A 25,429-nucleotide genomic window follows, 5' to 3' on the forward strand; every position below is an offset into this window, starting at 1 on the left:
TTAGGACTAATTAATTCTAATAAAATACATCTTTGTCCCAATAGAGTTCCATTTCCTACCCACTCCTTTGTTATTAATATACACTGCACCTATATTGTAAACCCAACAGTATGGTGATGTAATTACTATATAGTCTTATGCTACTGAAAGATAACTTACATTTATTTTGGTAGGCAAATATTTCCCCAAGATTCCCATTCTCTAGTTATTTAATCAAATACTAATCTTGGTACTGCAGTGAATGGACTTTGCAGGTAAAACTGAGGTTACTAAATAGGGTAATTATCCTGGATTATCCAGATGGCCCCCTGAGTAATCACATGGCCCCTTAAAAGCAGAAGAGGGAAGCAGAAGCATTAGAGAGATGCAGTGGAAGAGACAGTGGAGAGATGAGGCAGAAGGGGAGATCCGAGAAAAGTGCAAGGATGATTCAACCCATTGCTGCTGGTTTTGATGATGGAGGAGGGAACCACGAGCCAAAGAATTTGAGTGGCTTCTAGAAACTGACAACAACCCCTGGCCAACCTGTCTTACAACCATATGGAGCTGAATTCTGCCAACAACCTCAATGAGCTTGGAAGCCTATTCATCCCGAGCCTGCAGAAAAGAATGTTGCCCAGCCAATGCCTTCATTTTGACCTTTTAAAATATGGAGCAGAGAACCATCTGAGCTATGCCTAGACTTCTGAATTATGGAATTCTGAGATCATAAATAGGTGTTGCTTTAAGCCAGGGCATTTGTAGTAAATTATGGCAGCTATACAATCATACAGTCTTTTCTAGTTGTACATATATCCACCATTTCTGGTGCTCTTCATTTCATCCTGTGGATTCAGGTTACCATCTGGTGTCATTTATTTTCTGTGTGAAGGATTTAGTATTTCTTGTAAGGCAGACGTCCATAGGCAACAAATTGTCTTAGTATTTGTCTGGGAATGTCTTTAATTTCACTTTTTTTCCAACTTTCAACAAAAGCTTCATATCCTGGTGATGTCTTTGTTATAAGGAAAAAAAAAATCCCTAAATCCAGCCTTCAAATTGAAGTAACTATCTTTAATGTGAGAGCAATCCTATTCACAAAGCCCCTCCCCAGAGTCAATCAAGGGTTTGGGGACCACATCTCATCATTTTTCCAGTTCTCTTGTAAGCCAAGTTTTCACCCCCAGGAGACTAACAAATGTGCTGACCCAAAGGCAACAGAGATCACCTGTAGACAGGTCCATCATGCCCCACTGGAAGACCCACACCCCTAAGCATGTGGAGAAAAGCCCCCAGGCACAGAGACACACCTGCAGACAGGAGGGCACTCCCCGAACATGCCATAATATTGTAACTTGCACTAGGCAGGGCTTCTAAAGACTCTTGTAACTCAAAGGTTCTAGTTGCCATCTACAGCAACTACATATGGCATGACTCATTCCAACATATACACTTTATTTTAAAATATGCCACTGGCACTTGGGAAAAATGTAATTTATTTGCACTGCTTCCATTCTTCTACTGTAGTGTTAGGACTTAACATAAGCATCACTCTTCTATTTCCTATTTACATTCTTTTGGAATATTACTACAAATACAATATACAATTTAAAAAAACTTATGGGGAAACACAGCTTATGTTTTTTTCTCCTCTTTACAGGCTTCTCAGTATCATTCGACTTAAATGGAAATTTATATGGACATTTTCTGTACATATCTTAAAGGGCAGAGATTACACTGATAAAGCCTAAAGAATCCTGCACAAATACAATACAGAAAACAGAAAGTACAGATGATGTTATTTGGGGTACAAATATAAACAATACAGTACCATTTGAGTAACTGAGCAACATAATACCCATACTTTATAGAAATAAAACTGCAAACCTGGAGAATGCTCTGACAAATATTAAACATTATATACACAATGAGGTAAATGTACCTTGGTCTCTTGAGAGGTAATTTAAGTTTAAAGCAATTGACATTTTGAAGCATCTCCTTAACATATGAAGAAATATCAAACACCCTATTCCGTTGGCACAACATGAAAAAGGGGTATCAAAACATGGTTCATGATATTCAGTTCACAAATCTTGTTAAAAAATAAAAACAAATTCACTGAAGTTCCTTTTAAGTTGTAATAAACAGGTTGAATGTTATTAATCATATTTTTAAAAGTTTACATTTACAAACAAGATTGCATAATGGGATTGAAAAGTTTAATGTACTGACAATCATCATAATGTCCTAGAAGTCCAGCACTCTTGAGAGGGCCCATGGGTATTCCAGTAATCCAAAACAGAGACAAGAAGCTGCAGTACATGTCCAAAGATAATCCTTAGTATCTCAAAATATCTGAGTTGGCATTTTCTGCCAAAGTGTTAACAGAACCATTTTTTGGAATCACTACCATTTGGAGCCAGAACACTGCCATGGTCAAGAAACAGTTGACTTACGATTCTTCCAGTGCAAGAATAAAAATAAGCTTTTGATGATGTGTCTAATGGGATAGTGATTTTGTTGTGCACTCTTAACGATCTCTTTGCCATCTTGTTTTAATCTGACAGTTCTCAGACATAGAGAAAAAAGGTAACTCATGCATGTACTACAAAATCGCCAAGTGACCACTTACATTTTGTAATAAAACCTGAAATCTGGGATTCTTGATGGCCATGGCACTGTACACCAACTCAAGGCACTTCTTGAGCACTATCATTATTACAGCAGAATTACAGGCTCAGCTCTTCAGACCTTACCCTGTCTTATAGGAGATACAACTGGCCACTGTTTCTGGCACAACTCCACTGCCACAGGAGCCACCTTGCTGCCATCCCACTCCTCATCCATGGCTGAAGTCAAAGCAGGGGCATCCCAAGCCTCATCTGCTCAATCTCCAAACTTGGAGACCCCTCCCCCCTTCCACCTCTAATGACTGAAGGAAATGGAAGTGGGTCCCACAACTTCCATCAGCCGTTTTACTCTAGGTCTCCAGAGCAGCTCTTCAGTCAAACGGCTGTGGGGGAGGCAATGGTCTCTGCGTCAGGGACCAGCAAGCAGGAGAGCAGGTTGCAAGAAACAGCTGGAGACAGAAAGGATGGACCAGGGATGTCTATGCCCCACTAAGTCGTATTTCCCCCATCCCCATTTCTCCTGGCTACTGACAAAATGAATATGGACGCACAATTTACCAGAAGATGTTTTAGCCACGTTGAATCTTGGAAGGTGAGCATCCTAGGATGGGCAGTATAAACAACTGTGTTTTTAAATGACAAAATTATTACTCTAATCAAATTTATCTGCAGTTATCGACAGTAATCATGATCCATCCCACCTTTTAAGTTTCTTTCATTTTCAATATCAGCCAATTGTGGTTTATCAAACCATCCCTAGCCAAAAAAGGAATTAACTGCAGTAATACGTAAAGTCAATTTAGAACTAAACTCCAACTTTAAAAAAATTCCCTGATTCATCAAAAGTACATTTTATCCACTTAGGTAAGAAAAGTATAATTGTAACTCAATCTTTGATTCAATAAAAAATATCTTCAGCAAAAGTGGATAACCTTACATGAAAGTGAGAAATCATGTATTACAACTTTAAATCAGACAACTTTTGGTATATTCTTAAAATTATATAAAAATAGTTTTAGTGATAAAATGCATTGGTCCCCTGGATTTCATAAAGCAGATCTGGTAGGCTTAGAAATGGCCCAAAAACAAACAAACAAACAAAAAAAACCCCCACAAAAAAAGTACCTGATCACAGAATTAGAGATTATTATTAAACAAGTAATACAACACAACTATAAAAACAAACCTCTCAAACTCATTCATTTGCTTCAATGAAATTATGGTAACTACAGAAAAAAACTCAACTTTGTAGTCAAAATAGTAACCTCTAAGCATTTTTCCCATGATGTTTTTAAACACATGAAATTGACACTAAATTCCTATGTAATATGTCACTCATTCTAAAATTACTTTGGTTTTAAGATCAAATAGTCTTTCAAATTTATTCTACGTATAAGAGATAAGACATTATCAGAATGCAACTCATTCAGTGTAAATGGCCACTTTCTCTTCCTGACCAAAATACTGTATGGGTTACTCTGACCCTGTATCGGGGAACTGATAGCACTATAAAGTCGAAGTCTTGCCTCAGAGCTATGATAGTTTTTTCTCCCCTCAGAATAAGATCACAGTGATAAAAGGACTTCGAAAACTGTAAAAGCCCTGCAGAGACTTCATAGCATTGGAAGTAAAAACCAGTTATTATAAGCTAGTTTCAACTTAATGTAAGAAGACCATGACAAGTTTGCTTTCAATATTTGACCAAAGACATCTGTAAATGGAGAAAAACCTATACTCAGAATGTTCTTTAGCTACCACCTCTCCCAAGTAACAAGGGTGCACTGAATGCATTACATAAATTACATGTAAGCAGTTGCAATGTACGCACACATAAGGAAACACTGAATTAAAAGCTGCCTTCCTCAAAGTGTAGTGAGACCTCAAAACCACACTAGCTCTAACCTCAGTTACAAAGACAGAGGATCCACCGAACGTTTACTCCTATATACATAACAAATGTGACTTTCTTGCACATCTGTTATCTATTCAAATTATTAACTACCTTCGCCTTCCTAGAAAAAGGCCTATTATTTAATATTAACCATATTCTAATTTTAAATGTAATTCATGTCTTAAAAAATAACACTGTCTTTGAACAGATAAAGAAAAAAATGGCTTACAGAATACCACATAACTTTTCACAAGCAGCTAGACAAACTTTCCCTTTTAGAAAAATTAGTCTGTATGCTACAAATATTAAAGTACTATAAGCATCTAGAGTGCCACTTGATTTTTTAAAAGTATACTTAGACAACACAATTAAAATGCAAAAGCTTGATGTGAGAATATTCAAACATGACCATGCTAACAATTTACTAATTAATGCCACTTCATTTCTTTAGTGGCTTAAGCACATTTTGGTAGGAGAAAGGCATTTTCAAAATAGAATACCAAATGACATACCACAAAAACCCTTCCAAAAACAAAACAGAAAAAGTTTGGGTTACCCAGATAAATAAGCTTTTTGAATTCAAACACTATAGGTTTTAACATAGAGACTTTCAGCAATTCTACTCATTTCCATTAGAAGGACACAGAAGTGGCACTTACTGGTATAGTACAATCCCATTTTGAAGGCATGTAATGTTCTGAATAAGTGAAAGAACAATAATAGTATACAAAATACAATTGCATAAATTATGTTCCTCACTACTATATGAGGTCATTTTTAGACTCAAGATAAGAGTTTTATAAGTGTTAGTTTTAAGATCCTGAAAAACTATAGAACAGTACATTCAAAGTCTGAATCAAGGAAACTCTAGTGGTTCAGAATCCTCTGAGAATGTACTAACCAGGAGTAAATCACTTTCTTTAGTAATAAGACATGTTTCATTGTAATTCAGCAATCCAACTCCTTTGCCCTTAAAGATGATCTCCAGCACAGCAGAGTTACCTAAAGTTAAGACCAGCAATCATCTTTTTAAAAAACAAGTTTTGTTAATAAAAAATAAAGGTAGACTACACAACATTTTCTGTCCTGGGAAAGAAGCGTTCATAGTGCACAGAAAGGACCCACATGGCTGTTTCCTGGGTCCAAAGAAATCCTGGGAAGTTTTTAATTGACTTTATTACACTGCTGCAAAAGGAAGCAATATCCTTCTGTTCCCTCTCAGTGAGGTAGAACAATTGACCTCCCAAATTAAAACCCAGGAGCAGATCTGAAGAAAAAAGGAGAGTTCAGGCAAAGCTGTAGAATTACATTTTGATGCCTTCCTGTTGACTGAGTTGTGATAATGTTTTCTTAATCCGCAATGCTGTAAGCCTAGCTGCTCCATTGGCATACCAACATTCTCTCATAATTTTAGCCATTACTCTCAAGGCCTACAAGAAAATATAAAAAAAAAATTAATGCATGCACCATTTTCCATTGGTCTGGATAAGAATTTTTACGTGTAAATTTTCTTTTTAAATGACATATACACTTGTTATTGTTTAAGCATTATTTGTAATAGCAAATGAGTAGAAATTACATAAATTTCCATCAATAGGGTACTGGTGCCAGTGCTGGAAAGCAGGTGGGCAAAGAGTGACTCACTTAGCAAACCTGAAAAGGCCGAATCCTAAACCAGAGCTGGGCAAAGCAAAGAAGAAATCTGACCTCACACTGAAATTTTAAGTTTGTACTTTGAAGTATTCACATCAAATTTTTCTTTCTTTTTTTTTTTTTTTGAGACAGGGTCTCACTCTGCCGCCCAAAGTGGAATGCAATGGCATGCCCTCAGCTCACTGCAGCCTTGACCTCCCAGGCTCCAGCAATCCTCCCACTTCAGCCTCCCAAGTAGATCAAATTTCTAAAAGACAAAATCTAGCAGCACTCTCATTTATTAAACTATGTCACATGCAAATTCCTTAAGCATGCTGAAATACATTTTATTTATTTGGGCCTGGAGATGTGATTTTGTTGGAGGTAGCAAGCTCTCTTGCTTATCAGAGGTTCTGCTGAGTCCTACAATAGTTTAAGACGTAAAATCAACTACTGAACTGAACAGCTTTTTATAGCCTTTTTAAGCTACAAATCTTCAAACCTGGAGGAATATGCTCTGCTTCACCAATATTGTAATAGTAACAGCTAGCAATTAAGGAGAGGTTAAATAAAATTCATCTTACGAATCTTTAAATTTACAATTACAAAAACGTTTCTAAAACTTTTTGTTAGAGCTGAAGTTGAGAAGCTCAGATACTGCTGGAAAAAAGCATTTTCCCTAAATTCCTGGTTAACGGTTATCTGGGCAATCAGATGAATAAAACGGAAAATCATTTGAGACACCTTTGTAATCACCTTATCTGAGTTCCTCACCTTACAAAGGGATATTAAAGTCCAGAGAACTAAAGTGATTTGTTCAAAGTCAGACCCTTGAAATGGTAGCCAGGCTGGTCTAGAATACAGGTCTCCTCATTCATGTCCAGTAACTGTCTAGTATTCTGGGTTGCCCTGGCTGAAGGGAGGCATTCATTTAAAAATACGTGCCTTAGTTCGCCCGGCAGATCTAAACTATGTTCTGATACACTAAAGGCCACTGCAAATGTTCCATGGCCCTTTCAATGTGCTTACAATTGAATATGAAAACCAAATTATTCTGTTTTTAAACATTGGTCTGACTGCTATGAAAAAGAAAATTCTTAAAGAAAAGTTTTCCTTAAAGAAAAGTAGCAAACTTTTGCTTACTAAGCAGAAGCAGTTTAGAAAATTGCCTAGTATCAAAAAGAAATACTCACTTCACAGCTCTGCCATCTGTTTGGGATATTTGGCCTTAACTTCTGTTCACAAACAACTTTTCTCATTTCTTCAACTGATGGGTCAGAAGGTACAAGATCATAATAAGGCAGTTGGTAATCTTCATGAATTCCTGTATCAGTTTAAAAAAAATTAAATTTTGATGAATTTATTCAGCTAATGCCAAGGCATTAAAAGATCACCTGAGAGACCTATTACAGTGTTTCATTACTAAAGTAGGTATGTGGAACAGAGATTACAGCTTTCTCTATCTCATCCACATCTGTATCCACAAGCCACTTCCCTGAGTTGATAGTCCACCCACACCTTGAAACTAAGTATTGCCATGAGATCAATAAAGCCTATTTGAAATGACAGTAAACTATGAGCTGTGATGACCAGATTGACATTTTCCCCTAGAACCCTATTGTGCAGCAAATGAGATTCTATTCTGTAAGTGCGCAGGCTCTCACTTGCACAGGGATATATATACCCTATCAGTGAGACTTGAATCTTATGAGGCAAGTTTAAGGTGCCAAGTCCCTTTCTCTACTTGCATCTGTCAATAATATATCCTATTTACTACAATACAGAGAATACTCTGTCCCTCACTGCTTCAAAAACCTAAGGCACTAGGTCTCAGCCAAGTCTAGGTCCCCAAGCCTAAGAGACTGTTTCCTGAGTAAACATTAAAAGTACTCCATCTAAAAAGCTAGAAGTTAAAACAAACTAACTCTAGAAAACAACACAATGGTAACATAATTGTATTCTGTGTATGTAATTGTAACTATCAAGTTGGAGAAAATAACCACAATCTCAAAGAAAAAAAATAAGTTTGACACCCAGGTACATGCTAGAAACAGCTTCCTAGGTGAGCCTCTCAAGCAGCTGTCCATTCTAAAGAACTATGTTCCAATATAACAAGGGGTTGGGTTCTGATGAGTCTCCAGATTCAAATGGAAACAGGAAGAGAATACACTAGGCTAGAGCTGTGCATGTGCACACCATGGCACTGTCCCCTCCCAAAGGTTTCATCGCCTTTGTTTTCTCTGGCACTCGGTGACATCCTGTTTCAGATAATGGACTGTACATAATTTCATTCAATTAAAAAAAGAAGACAATTCTTGAACAACTTCTGCTCATGACAAACTATTGGGGGAGAGGAGAGCAATTTACCACCAATGGAACATCGTCGAGCAATTTCCCAGAATACTAAGCCCATTGCATAGATGTCAGCACGTTTGAAGGATTCAAAATGTTTCATATTTATGGAATCATCGAGAACTTCAGGGGCCATGTACCTAAAAAAAATTTGCAAAAAGAACTTTGAAAATCATCCCCTTACTGCCACATTTGGATGAACATCCTTTCAGACATTTCTTTATACATAGACATATGCACACAATATTACATAACAAATATTAGACTCAAGAAAAATATTAAATATCCACACTGGTTTGCACATTAATGATGTCAACTAAATCCCACAAAATGCTAAAATAGCAGTTTCACGCTATCTGCCTCATGATCTTGGTTTCCAATGAAAGACATACATAACAATTGTGACTGTTAAAGGTGTCCTAATGTACACCACCTATACACGTACTAGGTAGAAACCATGCATTTTAATTTAGAAGTCTTCTCACTGAGGATGAAAGGAAGGGCACGAATATACTCCAGGGAAAAAAATAATAGATACAAAAGAATGCCAGTCCTCATACTGAAGCTTCAAAAACCTACCAAAATTATGGGTCAGGACCCACAGAGACCTACAGCAACCACTGACAAGGACCCCTTAGCTGGTTGAGAATTGAGAGTCATCTACGGCCATACCACCCTAAACACGCCCGATCTCGTCTGATCTTGGAAGCTAAGCAGGGTCGGGCCTGGTTAGTACTTGGATGGGAAAATTGAGAGTCCCCAGGGAATCCAGAAATCTCAAAATTATACATGCAATTTGAATAGACTAATGCTGCTGGCTCTCCAGCTGTCTCCAAGGCCAAGACAGTAGTTTGAAAAAATGCTGTGACAGCTTGTGATAAGGGGTTTGGGTCAGAAATGCCCAGGTTCAAATCTCAGCTCTTCGGCTTATCATCCACATGAAGCTGGCCATATTATTTAACCTCCTCAAGGTGGTTTCCTCATCTGTGAATTAAAGGGTAATAACACCTACCTAATTAAGTTCTTTTGAAGACTCATGGACTCAACAAATATCTACTGAGGATCTACCATGTATTAGGCACTGTGATGGATGCTGGGAATACAAGGCTGCTCTCAAGCAGCTTGCACCTAATAGATATACGCAAATAAATAAACAGTTACAACATAATGCATAAGTGCCTCAATGGTCCCAGTTCAGTGTGCTATGACAGTCCCTAGCAGGGACTCCTAAGATTTTTGAGGACTAGAAAAAACTTCCTACGGGAAAGGTGGGTATGAGGCTGAGAAACAGCAGGGTAAAGTATGCTCCAGGAGACAGCATGTGCAAAAGTTCTAAGAAAGCAAGAAAGGCATATTTTTAGGAACTGAAATATGAAAACAGCAGGGCTAGCTACTGCACAGTATTTGAGAAGGGATTAAATGAGGTAATATACGTAAAAGACCTATTAGACGATTGGCACATAGTAGGTGCCCTATAAACGTTAGTTACTACTGTTATTATAATTAACATGCCTAATGATATTTTCTGGAAGGGCAACCTTTCATCAGCAGGCATCTTTTTAAGTCAGGTAACTCTGGCTTCAGAGCAGGCAAGACCATGAGATCTTCTTACCTGTTGGCAATCTAATAAAGTGCAAGTTTAAGCTGAGTTTCAGCAATGATATGTATATATGAAAGAGAAGGGAAAAAAGGTGATTTCAGAAGATATTAAATATAGTTGTTCAAAAGTATACCTTTTTGTTCCCACTCTGTGGTTTGGAGCAATATCAATGGTATCTGTGGCTGAATCATGTCTTACTGCCAGTCCTAAGTCTGCAATACAGCAAGTTCCATTCTTCTTTACCAAGATATTCTTTGATTTCAAATCTCTATGAGCAATGGCTGGCTTTCCTAAAGAATCAAAAATTAAACATGACTGCTTAAAAGGTAATACCAATCACAACTCATATCTTTAGGTTCAAAAGTCTCTTCTCCCAATCCAAATTATCAAAGCATTTCAGCCCACATGACCTACAATACTTATGGCATTATTAAACTCAAGTGAATCACTACACCAAAAGTCACTGAAATTATATTTCTTTAAAGAAAATGTGGACAATAACATGCTTTAAAAGATGAACAACTCAAAGACTGGGGCAAAAAAAAAGTTATCAGTTTATCTGTTGGTGCCTTATGAATTCTTTTTAAGAAACTTAGCCATAGACTGATATTCCAGCAGCCCAGGAACCAAGCATGTAGATCATCACTTCCCTATCAACTGCAATGTACTCAGTATTAAGTATATTATCTTTGATGCTAACCACTAGAAAATGTTATTAAAAAATAATAATTATAATGTGGAAAACCTGGAACCTTCATACACTGCTGGCAGGAATGTAAAATGGTTCAGGCACTTTAAGAAAACAGTATGGCAGTTCTTCAAACCATTAAATAGAGTTATCATATGATACAGTAATTCAACTCCTAGGTATATACCCAAGATAACTGAAAACATGAAACTACATACAACTTGTACACAAATGTTCACTGCAGCATTAGCTACAATGGCCAAAAGAAACAAACCAAATGTCCATCAACGAACGGATACATGACATATGCCATATCCATACACTGAAGTATTACTTAGCCATCCATCAAAATGACTGAAGTACTCATACATGCTACAACATAAATGAACCTTGAAAACATGCTAAGTGAAAGAAGCCAGTCACAAAAGACCACATATTGTATGATTCATTTATATAAAATGTGCAGAATAAGCAAATCTACAGACAAAAAGGAGCAGTTGTTGCCTAGGGCTAAGGAGTTTGGGAGGAAAGGGGAGTGACTGCTAGTGGCTACAGGGTTTCTCTTTGGAGTGAAGATATTCTAAAATTGACTGTAGTGTTTGCTGGCTGTACAACTCTGAGTATTCTAAAAACCACTGAATTTTACACTTTAAGTGGGTGAACTTTATGATGTGAATTATAACCCAATAAAACTGTTACAATCAATAATAATAATAACTACAAAGATGGAGCTAAGATGTGAACTAGCACTTATGCTATATGTAAAGTGGGGAGTGGGGGAGCCATTGGGTTGCAAGTGGACAACTGCTAGAGCAGAGAGATATACTGGCATCTGAAATCCCACATGCACAAAAACTACAGCATACAAATGTCATAACTAAAACTTAGTATTTAATTTTTCAACTGTAAAACTATCTCATGCAGTCTCCTTATCTCAAGGTCAAATATAATTATTAGATGGCCAGATAACAGTTACATAGCATGTTGATGTTTACAAAGCACTTTCACATTTCATTTGATACTACACATAAAAATATATTCACTTGGACCTGAATTCTGAAACTGAGATCCTCAAAAATCATAAGATTGAATGCTACTTTTAAGAACTCAAAAAAAAATCACAGTTTTGTTACAACGACTAGAGAATCTCTAAACAAATTTCCAGATTCCTAGCTCTACCTGAAATTTTGAACTGAAAGATAAAATGTTCTCATCTAAAAAATTTGTTTTAAATATCTCCAGTTAGGCCACCTACTGTTTTTTTTTTTTTTTTTTTCTGAGACAGGGTCTCTCTCTATTACCCAGGTGGGAGTACAGTGGCATGATGTCTGCTCACTGCAGCTTCGACCTCCCAGGCTCAGGTAATCCTCCTACCTCAGCCCCCTGAGTAGCTGGGACTACAGGTGCATGCCACCATGCCCGACTAATTTTTTGTATGTTGGTAGAGATGCAGTTTTCTCATGTTGCCCAGGCTGGCCATGAACTCCTGAGATCGGGCGATCTGCCCACTTCAGCCTCCCAAAGTGCTGGGATTATAGGCATGAGCCACTAGGCCCAGCCTCCACCTTCTATTTTCATAGACATTATTCATGAAAATTTAAAGCTTAAATAATAGAACTGCTTATAGAATTACCTTGGGTACCAACAATCTCCATGTGAAGATGGGCAAGACCGCTCGCCGTGGACAGAGCAAGTTTTATCATTCCTTCCACAGTAACTGTGTATCTGTTTAAGTAATCAAAAAGGGATCCATGCTCATGATAATCTGACACCAACCAGAGCTGAGTCCAAGTACCATTGTCTGTAAAACAGAATTAACATTTCGGTTGGGCTGCAGACCATTTATGATTTATTTGTTCAATGGTTATTACTTTTTACTCTCAATCCTGAGTCATACACTGCAATATAATGCCACCTTAAGTCTGTATTTCCTTCACATTTTCTTCTACATTGTTTGAATTATACTTTTATGTACACATCCTTTAGTTCCTCAGAGTAAGCCCCTCTTCTTGAGATAAGGCAAGTATAATTAATCCCATTTAAGAGACAAAGATGGTGACTTTTTTGAGTCTTCACAGATAATTGGTATCAGAGCTGGCACTCTTAAGTGCCTAGAAAAATCTCTGGATCGGGTTGGGTGCTCAGTGGCTGTTCCTGGAAGGAGAGAAGGTTAAGAAAAAAGGAGGGAACAGAGAGGGAAGCAAGGAGGTGAGAAGTCTCCGGAGACCAGTGTGGCCACAGTGGGAATGGAAGAGTATGGGACAAAACTGAAAGTGAGTTTCAACAAGAAATGACAAGCTTTAGTGACAGATTGTGTACACAGTTCACAAAGACGCAAGACAAGATGATTATGATTCCAAGGTTGCTAGCTTAGAAAAACAGAAATAGTGATACCTCTAACACATGGGGAAGCTGAAATAGGAACTGAAATGTCAGGAGCAAAACTGGAAAAGCTGGGACTAAACTCAAACAACGAGGAACGTGGGTTCCAAAATTTCCTCTGTAAGCCAAAACACGAGTTTAAAACATGTTTTCTCATAGGAATAATGGTAAAGACACTAGCTAGGCTCCTAAGCTAGACTGGTCCACGACAATCTAATTTAACCTAGAAGTAGCTGGAAAACCACATACTTAATTAAGCCATGAAGAAAAAAAGCATTACAACATTAGGAGACAGCACAATCCAGTAAAAGATGGACGCTTAGAGTCATTCTAACCTGGTTGGAATCCACCGCCTGCCTGTTACTGACAAGGAGCCTGTTTCTCCTTTTATACAAGAATAACGTCTTACTTTGTAAGACTGTTAAAATTTAAAAAACGGAATACTAGACTCTTTAGGTAAGAAGTACATAAACTGTGCTCTTTCTTTCCCTGCTGGTTGTAAAACAAAAGAAAAAATCCATATTGACATGAAACAGCTTCTATTTTGAAGGTATTTGGTTGAAGAAGAAAACCAACTCTGATTAGAAGAGATTAAGAAAGGAATAGAAACTTTTCAGAAGATTCTGGAGGAGATTTCTGGGTACATTTAAAAGTACTTAGTATTAATTTGTTCTTCATGAACTTTATAAACTGATTCTGACCAAACTCGCACCCTTGCTTTTCCTTGATATAGGCACATCACTAGCTTATTTGCATGCCTCTTAACCACTACTGAATTTTGAAAAGCTCACAAATACAAGAAACAAAGTGGAAGACAGGCAGATGGAAGAAAGGGAAACCGCAGGTTATGGACAAGACAGAAGGAAGGTTATATGTAAGGGGCCATAAATATAAAGGGCTGCCGGGGGTGGAATTAACTAAATCAGGAGAAGATAAAGGAACTGAGGTGGAGGGGCTAGGCTCAGAGAAAGTACATTAACCCCTGACAAAGAAGAAAGAAGGGGAGTAGGGAAGAGCCAGCAGGGTCAGCTAGTTCCCATGGTGACCACCAGATGACAGCATCAGCCTGGTTAGAAGTTCAGGGCACAGACTCACCAACATTTTGTGCTGCTGTGTTTGTAACTTGGAATGTGACAAAATCCAGACCCTGGGTGAGGTTTAAGCTTTCAAATGGAGATTTGAGAGTTGCCAACATGGTAGAGTTTGAAACCATGAATGTGGCTATGTTCTTAAGGAAGAAATTACCACTTATAAAATCAGTACCTTCATATGAACCAGTGAGAAGAGTAAGAGTTGAGAAAACAAAGACAACTATGAAGAAGTAAGAAGGAACAAGGAAAGTCTAGGGTCATCAAACACAGTAAATAAAGAAAAGGTTGTTTTAAGAGTTGGGGGAGGAAATAAATGGTGTTAAAGGCAGAAATGAAAATGAGAACTAAGGATTTGGTCAGACTGATTACTATTTTTTGTTTTGTTTTGTTTTGTTGTTGTTTTTTTTTGAGACAGAGTCTCCCTGTGTCGCCCAGGCTGGAGTGCAGTGGTGCGATCTCAGCTCTGACTGCAACCTCCACCTCCCAGGTTCAAGCAATTCTCTGCCTTAGCTTCCCAAGTAGCTGGGATTATAGGCACCTGCCACCATGCCTGGCTAATTTTTTTGTATTTTTAGTAGAGATGGGGTTTCATCATCTTGGCCAGCCAGGCTGGTCTTGAACTCTTGACCTCGTGATCCACCCACCTTGGCTTCCCAAAGTGCTGGGATTACAGGCGTGAGCCACTGTGCCCTGCCTGTTTTGTTTTTAACTTAAGAGGTATTGCATTGTCAGGTGCCACTGATAATCGCTACCTACATCCATCATATACCTCACTGCCCCTGTCTTAATCAAACACTATATACCTCCACATATGATGCAACAGGATGTATATAATATCCTTAGTATGTATTTTGAGAAAACCAATAAAACTCCAATTAGGTTTAGCTTCTAAATCTAACTACCAGTTTTTAGAAAAGATAGAAGAACAAGTTAAGAGACATTATGGAAATGCAATCAGCAAAATCCAGAATGTGATAGGCCCTTCAGGATAAACAATCCAATTTCTTCAACAAATAAGCTGCGAGAGGAGAAAAAAGATGAAGGGGGGGCCTAAATTTTAAGACACATAAGAGAAATATCAACTAAATATAACGTGTGGACTTAGAATCATAATTTGAATAAATAATTTTTTTAATAGGAGACAATTATAGAATTGAACCTAACTGGATATTTGATAACATTTAAAAAACTGACAATGGTAGTGTGGTTGTTTCATAAAAACATTTCCTCATCATTTGAAGATACAAATTACATTTTATAAGTGTTTACAGATGAAAACATATTGTCTGGGACCAGCTTCAAATAACACAGTTAGGGCAGAGTAGGCGGGATCAGACATCAATTATGATTGGCAGTGACCTGACAACCGTTGAAGCTGGACGATGAGGGATCACTGTAACTACTCTGCTTTTCTACATATTGGAAATTTTCTACAAATAAAAGTCAACAACAAAAAAAAGCAGTACATGCTTGTAAATAAATTTGAAAACCCAGAGAAGCTAAAAGAAAAATAATAAAAATCACCCATAATTACCAACTGAGGTTAAACACTGTTAATATTTGAATAAATAAATATTGCTAAAGTAAATGGAAGGTGGGAGAAGGAAAAAGATGACTACAGGTCTGGCCAAGCTAAGAGATAATGACAGCATTTTTTTTTTTTTTAAATAGGAAAGCTGGGAAATACATTTGATTCAGGGGTAGGGATGACAAGAGTAGAGCTGAAACACAAGTCTCTGACAGAGGCAGTAAAAATAGGAATCGTGGGGGCTGGGCACAGTGGCTCATGCCTGTAATCCCAGCACTTTGGGAGGGCGAGGTGGGTGGATCACGAGGTCAAGAGATGGAGGCCAACCTGGCCAACATGGTGAAACCCCATCTCTACTAAAAATACAAACATTAGCTGGGCATGGTGGTGCACGCCTGTAGTCCCAGCTACTCGAGAAGCTGAGGCAGGAGAACCACTTGAACCCAGGAGGCAGAGGCTGCAGTGAGCCGAGAATGCACCACTGTACTCTAGCCTGGCTACAGAGCGAGATTCCATCTCAAAAAAAAAAAAAAAAAAAAAAAAAAGTAGGAATCATGGGCATAAAGGTATTAACGGAAGCTAAGAAAGTGGCAGCAGCACAGTCTAAGGTCACTGCTTGCAGTCCCCACTCATTCTGACTCCCTGCTGACAGGCTTCCTTCCTTCTTCAGCATCTGACCTGACGCTGGGCCTCAGGCACCAGCATGATAGGCAGAAAAGTGTCCGTACAGTTACCAATGGCAGGGTGGTTGAAGAAACAATTTATCTCTTTGAGTTTGCCAGAAGATTCATCTATTTAGCCCTTGGCAACTCAGAACACTGACAAGTTATTTTTACTCTCCCCATTAATAAGGTCAATAGTCCATATTGAAACATCCTACTGGTCAGGAAGAGACTAAAAGGAAACAGCTATCTGAGCCCTATTCTCAAAATTTTGAGCAAGTTTATATATCTTTTCTATATCATGAGTACTCTCAATAACTAACTGCCCTAAACTAAACCAACAAAGTACATGGCTTTTTAAAATAGCTCTTTTATATTTTATAAAACATTAAGAGATTTTAGGAATGCTATCAAGAGTCAAGAAAATCTTGAAGAAGTTCCTAGTTCTAAAAGTTACTAATATATTGTATTCGACTTAATGGGTCTAATCTACATGAGAGACATCTATGTCTCATCTACTTTGATGATGGTTAGTCACCATATCTGTAAAGACTTAAAGAGATCTTGTTATATATAACATAAGGAAAAGCAAATGTTACAGACCTTTATTGTCTGCTGCTATAAATCCCAGGATGTTTTCATGACGTAACATTACAGTTTGATAAATCTCTGCCTCACGGAACCACGAACGTTCTTCTCTAGAGGAGAATATCTTAACAGCAACTTCTTCTCCCCGCCACTTTCCTCTCCAAACTTCTCCAAATCGACCTTTGCCAATGCTTTCTTGTAACACAATAGTTCTCGCAATTGTTCTCTGAACAAGCAATGGTAAACCTAAAGGTAAAAATAAATAGTACTCAACACAATCAACAATATTACATGTTTCAAACATCATGATAGGCACTAATGAGTGACCCAGAAAACTGATACTTTAAGCTATCCCTTTAGGAATTTATCTCACTGGGGAGATATTATATTTGCAATAAAATAACTAATTAAAAAAGGAAAATAAGATAATAAATATAATAAAAGAATCCAGAAACTCCTGCTAGAGGGTCAAGGTAGGCTTTGTAAAAGTAAGTTGAATTTTGACTATCCCTTAAGTACGGTGGTTAGGCAGGAAGAATGTGCAGGCAAAGGTAGAGGGAAATGAATGACACATTTTTAGGGAAGCAGCTTGGGCAATCAGAGAGAGGATATATGTGGCAAAGCAGTGAGAGAGAAAGTAAGCTGTCACCAGAAGATGAAGAGTACTGAATACCAAGCTCAAAATAACCAATGAAGAGCTTTAGGTAAAAGAGGAACCTTTAAAGATTTCTGAGAAAAAGGGCCATGGCTGGAAGCAAGATAATTTTAAAATCTTATTTTAGAAAGATGAATCTCGTAACAGTTTCACTGATGGGAGGAAAAAAGGATGTGAACGCAGAAACACAGAAGTAAATTCTGGCTTTCTGATAAATCAGTAAAAATCACCACAGAAACTATTTCGAGGAAAGCAATTTACTTGCTAACAACTGGCTACATAGGCAACACTAGTATCTTGAAGAACAAGGCTAAGTAACTTACCTTGGTAATGGAGCACTGTTTTTCCACTAATGGAACTTGGCTTTCTCCAAAATATATATTTTTAAGTATTGCCATACTTACTTCATTTAAAAGGGTTTACTAACTTACCTGCAACATTTAAGTGGCACTATATGTGAGACCATCACTTAATATCCTATCCCCCATCCGGTAAGTGTCATTTTAAATTACATTGACACTAACAAAGAAAATGCCAGTGTACATCATGTTCCTCACTCATATCTTATTTATACAATCTATGTACATATAAATTGGTGTCATTTATAATCTATACTCAAAGCTGCTTACTAGATCAAATTAACCCAATGACAGTAAATGAAATTATCTGCTCTCTTTGGTTCCCTGATGTGAAATGCTTATAAATCCAAACGTTAAATCTTTAAAGCGATCAGAAGCTCTTCTTCTTAAGTTTCTCAAATGGGTCCTTTCTTCCTCTTGCTCTACCCTCCCCACCTCCTGTAAAGTAGTTAGCAGTATAACTATAAATAACTGTTTGTGTTTATAAGGAGGCTGCTAGTTAGAAACAGATCTGTCAGAAATCCTTATTTAAATCATAGAGCTCTTTCGCACTATGTATAATCAATTCTAATTATGTTGTTTAGTGTAGATACTAATTTATTACATTTTATGAAAGCCTTGTAGAGGGCCACACCACAGACTTAAAAGTACACTTAAGAGTTAATTTCAGGAGACTAATCTGGAAATTGCAAAGACAAGTAATAAAAAAGAAAAAGGAATCACAAACACAAATTCTGAAAACACCTGACAGGTTCAGGACTTGTGTAAATGGTATGGTCAAGAAAGGCCAAGAGGACGAGGAAAGGTTTTGTCTTCCCCTTTATCACTGGATTCTAGATGTCAATTAAAATTAAAAAGCAAATCTTGATCCACTGTATTATCTATATTGGGTTACTTCACATGAATAGTTGAGCATTTTTAAAAAGTTAACAATTGGCCAGGCACAGTGACTCACACCTCTAATCCCAGCACTTTAGGAGGCCGACGTGGTTGGATCACTAGAGATCAGGAGTTCAAGATCAGCCTGGCCAACATGGTGAAACCTGGTCTCTAATAAATATACAAAAATTAGCTGGGCATGGTGGTGTACACCTGTAATCCCAGCTACTCGGGAGGCTGAGGCAGGAGAATTGCTTGAACCCAGGAGGTGAAGGCTGCAGAGAGCTGAGATCCCCCCACTGCACTCCAGCCTGGGCAACAGAGTGAAACTCCGTCTCCAAAAAAAAAAAAAAAAAAAAAAAAAAAAGTAACAATTTTCTTCTAAAGACAAAACTGAATAGGCCTAATTTAGATCTCTATATTCTCTGCTCTACTCTTCTGTACCTTTAGAACTGTTTGAGAGAAAACTTCAAAAGGGAAACAGGGACTCCACAGCTTTACATGCAGTGAACAGGAAATAAGACCTGAACAACATGCATATATTACAAGAGCTCATAAGCTGCACAAGCCATAACAAACACTGGCCTAGAAGACTCACTTTCAAAAGCTGGCACATATGCACATGTGCACACTCACACACTTGGCGTACAGCTGCCAGAACCCGGCTCTTCATTGTATTCCCTGAAGTTCCCAAGTTAAAAGCACAGTCTTTAGAGGTAGAGACAGGGCCTTTCCTTAATTATGGTCACGGTACTAAGTAATAAACATATGAATTCAGAATGTGAAATGCTTATACCTTTTCCTCAATTAATGAAAGAACTAAAAACAGAGTATTACAAACACACAGTTTACTTATTCACAGGCACTAGTCTCATGCCTAAGGTGGCATTAAGGATTTATAATGAATAGAAGGGAAACAGATGGCATTTTCTGCTATTATTCACCAGAAGATGGCTTCTGCCTGGATAGGTTTGGAGGGAATTCAGTACACAATGAACTATGACAGGCAAAGGAGGCCTTAAACTAAGTTTTGTACAATGTGGTCAACTGATACTGTATGTTAGATTTTTCCTCCAAGTATGTTTTCAATAAGAGTAACACTTGTCATTTGGACATAACTCTACAATTTACCAAGTGCTTTCATGCAAACATTTTGTCTTGCTTGAACTCACAACAATCCAATGATGTGCACAGAATCCATCACTTTCATTTTAAAGATGAAATAACTCAAGCATGAGACATTGGTTAACTGCCCAAAGCCACAGAGCTAGCAAGCAATGCAGACAAGTTTTTGCAGGGTAAGGCATCAAAGGAGGGAGAGAAGCTTTCAGAGAACAGAGAGCTATGGTCCCTCATGGATCTAGAAATATATATATATATATATATATATATATATATATATATATATAAAATGGAAACAGAATTATTCCATTGTTTTTCATGTTTATATCTTAAAAGGTTAATGAAGATATTCTTATTCAGTAATCAACTGCCACCCACCCACCAATTCCTTTAATCAGTTAGGTGGGCTTATTCCACTGTGGCAAGTGGCATGAGCGCTGTGTCTTTCTGGAGTATAAGTTTAGAAACAAGAGAACAGGTTTGAGGGATTAATTCCAAATATCTGTAGCCATCCTGATTTTCTGTGACTCTGGTCCTTGATTATCACAGTTTTGAGCAGGATGACTTCCAGAATGAGCAAAATCTTTTTGAAGATCTGAACTGAGAATAAATGGGAAGTCCCAGGAAAGCTCTAAAATAACCCCTGTCCACCAGGCCTGCCTAAAGACTATCACACCTTCAGTACTCAGACTGCTTCATCTAAGTCCAAACTCTCATTGTCTTCCTTGCACAACTGTTTCAGGAATCCCTAAGCTTGCCTTCTGGGACCTGAGCTCCAGTGCGAGCCTGTGTGTGTCCTAGTAGTCAAGGAGAGAGCTCTCTTATTGAATACATATGGCCAAATTCTATAGAAGAAGAATTCAGGTAATAAAATCAGTTTCTTCATTCTTAAATGAATGGATATGCATACATACCAATATATATTCATTTCCTTAAAATAAATAGACATTTGTCATTATATGAGCTTTCTGCAACATTAGATGTGATTTTATGCTTCAGAATTATATTCTTACCCAGTCACAACTTCTGCTTTAACATTCCTTTAATATCACTCAATTATAAAATTAGTGAATTTTTTTTTTTTTTTTTTTTGAGATGGAGTCTCACTGTTTCCCAGGCTGGAGTGCAGTGGTGCGATCTCAGCTAACTGCAACCTCCACCTCCCAGGTTCAGGTGATTCTCCTGTCTCGGCCTCCCGAGTAGCTGGGACTACAGGCGCATGCCACTACGCCCGGCTAATTTTTTTGTATTTTTAATAAAGATGGGCTTTCACCAAAATTAGTGAAATTTTCATTATATACGCTTTACAAATCTTCACTTTATTCATGAATTTAGCCCTTATTTGAAGATGACTCATACTTTTCAAAGGATAGTACATCTCATTTAAAAGTCTTAACAAACCACTTGAAGTGTTTTTATCAACAGTATGGGTTCCATATTTTTGATGAGGAAACAGAAGCCCAAAGAGGAAACATGTTCTAACCAAGGTTATACAGCCAATCAATGACAAAGCTTGCCTTGAAACCTAGATCTATTTATTCTTCACCAAGTGTCAAATTCTAAAAACACAGGGGATAGGAGTGTTCCTCTCTTAATATTTTTCCAAACCACATGCAAGAAAAAGTAAAAGATAACCCCCTTTCAGTTTAAACATGAAGCACTGCTATGCCAAAATCCACCTTGGGATGACTCTGACAATTAGCTCATCTACTTCTGATGCCACAAATATCAACAAATAGAACTGAGAAAAGAAAACCTCATCGGGGCCAAAACTACATTAAATAAGAAGGTGGTTAGACATTTTTCTCACGTGAGAAAATGACATAAGAGTTCATTAGTTTAATTTTAAAAAACCAGGCCTATACGAAAGACAATTTCATATAATGTTTAAAAAGCAAATAACCTTCACAATTCTGAATACATTTCTGTCATGCCTGTTTTCAAATGTAAACATCAAGCTGCTAAACAATCCTGAATAGAATGGGTTAGCTGCAGATCATGTGAATATCTTTGACCTTCAGCTTCATCTATATGAGAATAATTGTTCTTATCCTTTCTACCTCACAGTGATGAAAAGCAAATTAGATTATACAAGTGAGAACGCTTTGAAATTTATACCACCATGGAGCTGACTTACTGATTCGCTTTAACAGTTAAAGTTAAGTTCCAATCTATTTTAAACCAGCCACAGTCATATATACATCAAGCTTAAAGATTTTTATTAGGTTCAAACCTGCAATATTATTTATACTATCTCACATTCTAGCAAGTTGGCTTATTAGAAAACTAATAAAATAAGTATCGCTTAATTTTAAAAAGATGTCTTAGGAAAAAGGAGAAACAATTACGTTACCTGAGCCAGAACCTGACGTTGTCATATCATAAATTAAGTCTTTCAACGTAGTACCCTCTGAAATAAAAGGGCGATCTAATGAAGGGTCCTCTTCATTTGGCACTCGATGGTGAATGACAGTGCGGTTGTGGCAGATATAGACCATCAACATGAGTGAGATGCAGACGAAGCACACTGGTCCAGCAATGACAGCTGCCAGTTCCACAGGACCAAGGCCAGGTGATGACTTTACTGAAAAAGGGCCTCGAGTGAAATAAACATCAACAACGACAAAAACACTGTAGGTGGCAACCCCCATTTTCCTAATCCTACACAATTCCTGCAGCTGGCCACTGCCACCACTTAGCCAAAGAGCCTCATTACAGCAGTTTACAGGGCTCAAACCCAGAACAAGTGAATCAGTCTTCTCCCACTAGGCCTCCTTTTATGCACACCAGCTCTGTCAGCACCCACTTACTCCTGTATTCTTCAGCCATCATTACAAGGCCAACTGCCGCCAATATCATAGGACCTTCCCCACTTATCACATCAGGTCACTAATACCAATAACCTGTAACAATACCTATTAACATCTCCTTAAAAATCATATTTTTTTTAATGTTTGGCTTGTCTTCTTGTTCCAAGGCCAGTACATGCTCATAGCAAGAAAAACAACAACAAAAGAAAACAAAATATCAAAACAAACGAAAAAAAAAAACCACATACATCTTCATCACTTCCAAACAACTCACATTTCAGTATATATCTCTCCACCAATTTTTTTTTTTTTTGAGACAGATTTTCACTCTTGTTGCCCAGGCTGGAGTACAGTGGTATGATGTTGGCTCACTGCAACCTCCGCCTCCCGGGTTCAAGCGATTCTCCTGCCTGAGCCTCCCAAGTAGCTGGGATTACAGGCATGTGCCACCACACCTGGCTAATTTTTGTATCTTAATAGAGACAGGGTTTCACCATGTTGCTCAGGCTGGTCTCGAACCCCTAACCTCAAGTGATCCACCTACCTTGGCTTCCCAAAGTGCTGGGATTACAGGCATGAGCCATGCCCGGCCAATAGCTCCACCAATTTTTTAAAGGCAGAACATATCTTTTACTTTTTTTTTTTTCTTAACAGAGTTTGCATATATATACTTTTTATATTATCTTAACCTCCTGGACTTTTAAGTCCAGATCATTTTCTTGTAACTTCTATTAATAATTAAGATTTTCTGGTTGTTTCAGAAAATTACAATTATTTTGACATTCATCCTGAGTCTTACTGGTTTACTGCTTACCACCATTTCTTTCATATCACATCTTTCCCATTCTTAAGATCTTCAGTAGATTAATCTCTTATCATACAGAATCCTATTTCTAGTAATTTCTTTCAGGAAGAGTCCATGCGTCCTTGTACACTGAACTTAGTTGTGGCAAGAAGGCTGTTGCCTTTGTATATGAAAAATCTTGGCCTATTTCAAGAATTTTAGGTGACCGTAAAAATGTTCCATTTGCCCTTTGATATTTAAGCAGAAAATCTGAACCTGTTTTTTTTTTTTCACCTTTTACAGGTAACCAATGTTTATGTGTGTTAAATGCTTATATAATTCTTTCATTCTTGAAATTGATACTTTTTATTATGTGTGTTTGGATTAATATTTTTTCATTAATTTTGCCTGGTATTCTGTCTTCTTTATGATCTCATGCCTTTTTCTGGAATTCTGATAATAAGCATATTGGATCATCTAAATCTGTTCCCTATATCTCTTAATATGCTCACCAACTGTCTTTTCTCTGAATTGTAACACAGTTTCTTAAAACTTGTCCCAAACTTGACTATAAAATTATGGCATCCAGTCTGTTGTTCGCTCTCAATAGTGCATTTTTAAAAACATTCATCAGTTGGGCTTTTCTTCTGAAAGCAACCTTTAACAACTGTGAAATGTTCTCATTTCATAGTGAATAACTGAAAATAGACCCTGGACTGTTTGAAAGTTCTTCCCTATCATGTGGTAAACCTATTTCACAGGATGACATCTAATCTATCTAGTTCAGACTACTTCTTTTGAACTCCTAACTTTTCATTGGTAATTTTTTGCTGTTTGCTTATCCTAGAGCTGGAAATGAGAAGTTTATATATGTTCATTAGAAACATGAGAAATAAGGTGACTTCTTCACAAGGTTTTGTAAATATCTATTCAGATATTTCAAGCTCAAATGATGGAAATGGGAAATTCTGGAATTATCCTTTTCTTTGCCACATTATAACTGCAGATGCTTTCATCAAAGTCACAAAGATATTGTAGTCCGACCAACCCTTACCACAGGGGAGCTGCATTATCATGCTGAACAGGTGGAGGACTGGCCTTTTCCTTCTGCGCTACAGCAGTGCTTCCTCCTTTAATTAGCACAAGGCCTGGACCAACTTTGAGTGGAGAGTGAGCAACTGTGTCTGCTCCTTTGAGCACTGAAGCCAGGTGCTTCCTAAAAGGGAACTGAGAGTTTGCCCCCATACCCTAACCTCACCCTCCAATCCTTTGTCTAAGTTATTGGCTGGACTTTTCGATGACTAACCTTTCTTATATGGCTAGTCAATTCTTTACTAGTCTGGTGTCATCTGTACTGTAAATTGCAGAAGTTCCTCACAAGTGCTGGCATGTGGGTGGCATTCTACCATTAATCCCACTAGCATTAATACAGGTTGCCCTCATTTTTATATTCCTTTGGGATCTGGGGAAAGAGGTTAAGAGTTAAATACATGTGCTCAGACTTCCATATTAAACCGGAATCTTAAAATTAAAAAGTTTATGAAGTCTTCAAACTGCTGGTTCTGCCAGGAAATTTTATTTATTTATTATCTTTTTTTTTAGACAGAGCCTCACTCTGTCACCCAGGCTGGAGTGCAGTGGCACAATCTTGGCTCACTGCAACCTCTGCCTCCCAGGTTCAAAGATTGTTGTGCCTCAGCCACCCAAGTAGGTGGGATTACAAGCATGTGCCACCATGCCCAGCTAATTTTTGTTATTTTAGTAGAGATAGGGTTTTGCCATGTTGGCCAGGCTGGT

At 37.7% G+C, this 25,429-nt stretch overlaps 1 protein-coding gene across 3 annotated transcripts in view; it reads right to left on the minus strand.

Moving 5' to 3' along the window:
* Positions 1–1,457: 1,457 nt before the first annotated feature.
* Positions 1,458–25,429, minus strand: part of TGFBR1 (transforming growth factor beta receptor 1) — a 48,517-nt gene continuing 24,545 nt past the window's right edge. Inside the window, exons 3-9 of one of the 3 annotated variants that reach the window (XM_034967875.4) lie at positions 22,392–22,634; positions 17,039–17,269; positions 12,406–12,573; positions 10,218–10,374; positions 8,500–8,624; positions 7,326–7,456; positions 1,458–5,930 (exon numbers count right to left, since the gene is read on the minus strand). In XM_034967875.4, the coding sequence (XP_034823766.1) occupies positions 5,805–5,930; positions 7,326–7,456; positions 8,500–8,624; positions 10,218–10,374; positions 12,406–12,573; positions 17,039–17,269; positions 22,392–22,634 (1,181 nt within the window). In that variant the 3' untranslated portion in view covers positions 1,458–5,804. The remainder of the gene's footprint in view (positions 5,931–7,325; positions 7,457–8,499; positions 8,625–10,217; positions 10,375–12,405; positions 12,574–17,038; positions 17,270–22,391; positions 22,635–25,429) is intronic. The other 2 variants (XM_034967876.4, XM_055117817.3) reach the window with 2 other exon arrangements.

This window comes from Pan paniscus, chromosome 11, assembly GCF_029289425.2.
Source record: "Pan paniscus chromosome 11, NHGRI_mPanPan1-v2.0_pri, whole genome shotgun sequence".
NCBI classification, from domain to species: Eukaryota; Metazoa; Chordata; class Mammalia; order Primates; family Hominidae; genus Pan; species Pan paniscus.